This window comes from Marmota flaviventris, chromosome 4 (genome assembly GCF_047511675.1).
Source record: "Marmota flaviventris isolate mMarFla1 chromosome 4, mMarFla1.hap1, whole genome shotgun sequence".
NCBI classification, from domain to species: Eukaryota; Metazoa; Chordata; class Mammalia; order Rodentia; family Sciuridae; genus Marmota; species Marmota flaviventris.
In genome coordinates, this window is record NC_092501.1 from 24,852,203 (window position 1) to 24,858,251 (window position 6,049).

The following is a 6,049-nucleotide window of genomic DNA, read 5'->3' on the forward strand; positions in this document are numbered from 1 at the left end:
ATCCATCTTCTACCTGAACTCCTTTCCTTCTGACCCAGGAAGCCCTCATCCTTCAGATCTCAGCTCAAGCATCCTTTCCTCATAGAGATCTTCCAGGCTCCTTGGACTAAGTAAAAACCCTTTATTGTTTTGTTTTTTTTTTTAAAGCACACCTTATTATAAACTCTCATTGCACCTTTACCTTTCCTTCTTAGCATTTAGCAAAGTGGTAATTTTACTTTTATTTGAATACCACCTACTTCTAGTAACAGGTTTCACAGAGATTTCCCTTACCTTCAGAGGGTCTTCTTGTGCCACCTGTTCATTCAGCATTTTGGTATAGTCATCAGAGATTTCAGTTACTTGCACAAATCCCTGGAGGCCATTGGGGAGACTTATCACCAGTTCCAGCTCATTTACCTCTTTCACACAACCTAAAATCCGCATTCCCTCACAAAGGGACTAGAAGAGAAAAAAAGAAATGGGTACAGTAAGGAAGAGAACAATGATAGGAAGGTTAGAAGACCTGGTTTCTAGTATCAATTGCAAAAGTTAAAAGCTACAGGAATTTTGTAAATTAAAAAAAAAAACACTTAAGTGTGAATATACACACATATTTATCAGATATCTGAGCACTGTAAAAGGTCTACAGGCAACAGTATTAACAGCACTGAGTCACCAGAAGACACTTTTGCTTTTTTTCATATCCCAAGCAACCCAAATTCAAACATCTGGCAGACAACACAGTGATGGATGCAGGCCAGCGGAGACAAAAGTAGTGTGGTGTGCACATGTTGGCTCTGAAGAGTGCAACCACTATGCAGCTCCTTTGTGACTATAAACATTAAGGAACATGGACACTTTCAAGTTGTAATGAGGCGGAATCACATTTTCATGTAAAATCTATAGTTTCTACTGCTGGCACTAAGTTAAACAATTTTCTTTTTTTTTAAGTAAACAAGACAAACAAGATATGCCTACAGGCTGAATCGTTCCCCTCAAATCATTTTTTTTAATTAATATGTATCAGGAGTTAATAATGTAAGATTTTAAGAACATAAAGTGCATCATATCTGAGGTAGCTTCACTTTTATACAATGAATAGGTAGCCAGGCATAGTGGCACACACCCATAATCCCAGTGGCTCAGGAGGCTGAGGCAGGAGGATAGCAAGTTCAAAGCCAGCCTCAGCAACTTAGCAAAGCCCTTAGCAACTAAGACCATGTCTCAAAATAAAAAAGAAAAAGGGTTGGTGATTTGGTTTAGTGCCCTAGATTCAATCCTGAATGCCAAAAAATAAAAATAAATGAAATGATGGGTAGAATGATTGCTAAATTTACTGTCAGCTCAAACCTTTGAATCTATTAAAAGTCCCATGAAAACACAAGCAAGACAACAGCACCTTTTAAAAAAGGAAGACATTAGGCATTGGTTTAGCAATCAAATAATACTCAACATCTGTAAAAATCTTACATACATAGATGAAATCTATATATAAAAGGCAAAAATGAAAGAAAAGCAGGAAAGAACACACAAACTTAATCAAGATAGTATGTCAAAAAGAAAACCAAGCCAGGCAAGGTGGCACACGTCTGTAATCCTAGTGGCTCAGGAGGCTGAGACAGGAGGATGGCAAGCCAGCCTTAGCAAAAGCAAGGCACTAAGCAACTCAGTGAGATCCTGTCTCTAAATAAAATACAAAATAGGGCTGGGGATGTGGCTCAGTGGTTGAATAACCCTGAGTTCAATCCCTGGTACAAAAAAAGAAAAAAAAAAAAAAACCATTAACAAACCTCAACACTAAGAATTTCAAATTTCTCTTTGATAGACTTGCTGTTTTCTTTTTTTTCAATTTTCAACTTTTTTGTTTTTGCTGGTCCTTTCTGGCTCTTTTTCCTTTTGGTGGGTTCTTCTTCAGTGGAAATCTAAAGGGGAAAAAAAGACCCACAAAGATCTAAAAGAACGAGAAGCAGCAATCCTGGTCTTTACCTCACATTTCAGGTTATGTCACCTTGTTTTATTACTCTGCTACTCTCCTTCTCCACTCCCAACTGTTCCTTTAATTCCTGCTGTAATCCCAACTCTCCCATTCACCTATCACTGCCAAAGTTTGAGAAGCCGCCTTCATGTACCTAAGTCTTTTCTTTCCTATATTCTTCTTTCCTTGATTGGAAATGAACACTGAGGTTCCCAGCTTAAAAAGAAATATGCAACACTGCATGAAAACAGAATCTGTGGTCAAGAGACCCAAGCTGAACTCCCAAACTCTTCCATGATAAGCTATGCAGTCTTAGTAAATAATCTTCCTAAGCCTCAGTTCCTCATAACAGAATGACAATTTCTACATTATAATATAGTTGGAAAGATTACATAAAATAGATCTAAGGCCATACACTCAAATGTTAGTTTCCTCTAGCTTATGGAATACAGTCTACTTGAGGTGAGACTGACTACAAATTCTAATGCATGGAGCTGGGACTAGGGCTCAATGGTAGGGCACTTGCCTAGCATGTGTGAGGCACTGGGTTCAATTCTCAGCACCACATATAAATAATTAAAATAAAAGCTCTATCAGTAACTGAAAAATACAATTTTTTTTAAAAAAATCTAATGCAAATTCTGACCACGGTATGTGGCAAAGATCCCATTTAAAAACATAATAATAAACATGCTTTCCCCCCCCCCCTTCCTTAATCAACATGGCACAGAATTCCCAAGGACAAGGTACAACATTACTTCAAACTCAATTACTAAATGTCATGCTTCAAAAATACAGCTTTGTGATGGTAGAGCCTCGCTAATGAGTTCAATTACAGAAGTGAACTTCAACAAAAAACAATTCTGAAAAATAACAAGTCTCAAATACGGCTCATTCTCCACAAAAATGTTAGAGAGAAAGTTTCGAGTCTCACCACAGCAGCATAAAACCTACATCAAATAAGTTGTCTTGTTCAACTGACTCCTGGAAAGATTTCTCTAATTTGTGGGTCTTTCTTGTACCCCCTCGGGGGAAGCTTTCTTCTACAGTTGCCATATTTGGGTCTCCTAAAAACAATGCAAAGAACAATGGTGAGAAGTAGCATTAATGGCAGGTTTCATAAAGGCTGTGATCAATGAGCAAGAGAACTTCCTACCAATGTGCAAGACAAGATTTTCCCTCCCATATTTTTTATTGTGCATTATAGTTGTACAAAACGGTAGGGTTTGTTGCTACATAATCACACATGTAAACAATATAATTTGGCCAATAGCACTCCCCAGCACTTCCCGCTCCCCACTCCCTTTCCTCTGTTCTACTGCTCTCCCTTTGATTTTCGTGAGATTCCCCAGCCTTTTTCTTTTTCCTCCCTAGCTTCTACATAGGACAGACAACATATGACCCTTGAATTTCTGAGTCTGGCATATTTTGTTTCACATAATAGTCTCTAGTTCCATCCATTTGCCTACAAATGACATAATCTCATCTTTCTTTATGGCTGAATGAAACTCCATTGTGGATACATACCACATTTTCTTTATCCATTCCTCTATGAACACCTAGGTTGGTTCCATAGTTTGGCTACTGTGAACTGTGCCACTATAAATATAGGTATGTATGTATTGCTATAGTATCTACCAAAGAGTAGTAAAGGGTCACATGAAGATAAGATTTAAGACTACGAGACAGATGGTTGAGATATCAGGCCTCTGTTAATCCATATTTTATCTTTCCAAATCTCTCTGCTTCAAAACCACAAACTACTCACATTCCTTCATGAAAAAGACTTAGATTTAATGTAGCAAATAAATTAAATACATTAAGCAGCTACAATTATGTCAGAGATACAGAAATAAAAGATAAAATAAGCTGGGTGCAGTGGTGCACCCCTGTAATCCCAGCAATTCAAGAGGTTGAGGCAAGAGGATCTCAAGTTCAATGACAGCCTCATCAAGTTCTAGGAAAACCTGGGCAAGGTACTGAGACCCTCTTTCAAGATAAAAGGCTGGACAAATGTTTTTCTCTGATAAGTGGATGCTAATCCATTAAGGGGTGGGGGGCATGGGATTGAGTGGAAGAACTTTGGAATGGCCAAAGGGGAGGGATGGGTGGGAAGAAGGCATGGGGATAGGTGAGATGGTGGAATGAGACAGACATCATTACCCTAGGTACATGTATGATTGCACGAATGATGTGACCCTTCTTTGTGTACAACCAGAAAAGTGAAAAATTGTGCCCCATTTGTGTACAATGAATCAAAGAGCATTCTGCTGTCATGTATAACTGATGAACAAATAAACGTAAAAAAAAAAATAAAGGGCTGGTGATGTAGCTCATTGGTAAAGCACACCTGTGTTCAACGGAAAAAAAGAAAACAATTACACAAGTAATTTAAAATATAAATCAGTTGGGTGCAGTGGCACATGCATGTAATCCTAGCAGCTCAGAAGGCTGAGGCAGAAGGATCACAAATACAAAGCCAGCCTCAGCAACTTAGTGCAGCCCTAAGTAATTTAGCGAAACCCTGTGTCAAAAAATAAAAAGGCGGGGCTGGGCTTGTGGCTTAGAGGTAGAGTACTTGTCTAGCACACGTGAGGCACTGGGTTCGATCCTCAGCACCACATAAAAATAAAATAAAGATATTGTGTCCTCAAGACCTAATTCCATAAATAAATAAATAAAGGGGGGGGGGTCTGGAGTTGTATGAGACACTAGGTTTGATCCTCGGCACCACATAAAAATAAATAAAAACATGGTGTCCGTATACAACTAAAAAGTTTTTTAAAATAAAAATAAAATAAATAAATAAAAAGAGCTAGGAATGTGACTCAGTGGACTGAAGCACCCTGGTTCAATGCCTGCTAAAAATCAGATTATAAACCATAAACAAAGAGCTTGGAAGTGCTGCCTTGGTAAAGAAAGCAAGCTTCATAAGGAAGATGCTTCTGAGCTTAATGTTAAAAGATAAATAGGAGGGCTGGGGCTGTAGCTCAGTGGTAGAGCACTTGCCTCCTAAGTGTGTGGCCCTAAGTTCACCACATAAAAATAAATAAATAAAAATAAAGATTTAAAAAAAAAAGATAAATAGGAATTTGATGGGTAGGAAAGTAATGTATGAAAAAGGAAAAGTGGGTGACCTTGGGAGACTCAATAAACACTAATAATTTGCCTATCAATTGTTCAATGGCTTGCTATTGCCTTTGAACAGTTGTTCAATTAGATCATAGGGAAAATTAATGCATAATAATTAGAGTTAAATTCTAAAAGGTTGGGATTTGGAGAAAAGATCTGAATTAGAAATTGGCAGTTTATGCTTACTTTGGCAAGTAAGATTCTTATGTGGGGAAGCGAGAGAACAGTAATAAAGAATATAGACTGGACTGGCAACGAGGGGACTTGCAGAAAGGAAATCGGGTAGGATTTAAATGCAATAGCCAAGAAAACATGAAAACCAGAAGTAGGTACAAGTGAGAACAGAAAATAAGAGGTATTGGTTCTGTGAGATACTTGGAAATAAGAATCTAGAAGGGCTCGAGACTTAACAGAGGTAACGACCGGGAAAGACCTTAGGGTTTGGAATCAAAGTATAAGTGCGGGCTTCATAGAAACAGGAAAGTGCAAGGGATTTAGTTCGCTGGGAACTCAACCCTCAATCTTATTTCAGACAAAAGGAAACCGAGGCTCCAACAACTAAGGCCATCCAGGAGAAGAGAAGGAACTTAAGCTATTTCCTGAGGATAGCTTGAGGTTACAAGAACCGCTAGAGCAGAACTGGGCTCAAGTGTACGAACCACTCATTTCAACAGGTGGGTGCGTGACAAGGACCCGATGTACCTAGCCCCGAAGCGGATCTGAAAGCCATGAAGTTTCCTCCCTTCTTGCTCCCGACCTCACTCACCAGCTCCGCGCGCCTCTCTACCCCGGAGGAGGTCCAGACGTACTCACACACGCGGAGACCAAACCTACAAGCGCGTGAAGCTCTTCCGGAAGTGTGGGTGGGCCCAACACCCTACTTCCGTTACTATGTTGCTGCCTGCAGGCCTGGGAAGCTTTGTATAGACAGGAAGCGGAAGGGCGGGACTTGGAGCCCTC

General features: G+C 39.4%; 1 protein-coding gene across 2 annotated transcripts in view; it reads right to left on the reverse strand.

The window, feature by feature from the left end:
* Nucleotides 1–5,942, reverse strand: part of Pdcd11 (programmed cell death 11) — a 44,315-nt gene extending 38,373 nt beyond the window's left edge. For both annotated transcript variants that reach the window (XM_071610942.1, XM_027929875.2), the window contains exons 1-4: nt 5,856–5,942; nt 2,912–3,024; nt 1,773–1,904; nt 274–441 (exon numbers count right to left, since the gene is read on the reverse strand). In XM_071610942.1, coding sequence (XP_071467043.1) covers nt 274–441; nt 1,773–1,904; nt 2,912–3,013 — 402 coding nt within the window. In that variant the 5' untranslated portion in view covers nt 3,014–3,024; nt 5,856–5,942. The remainder of the gene's footprint in view (nt 1–273; nt 442–1,772; nt 1,905–2,911; nt 3,025–5,855) is intronic.
* Nucleotides 5,943–6,049: the final 107 nt, after the last annotated feature.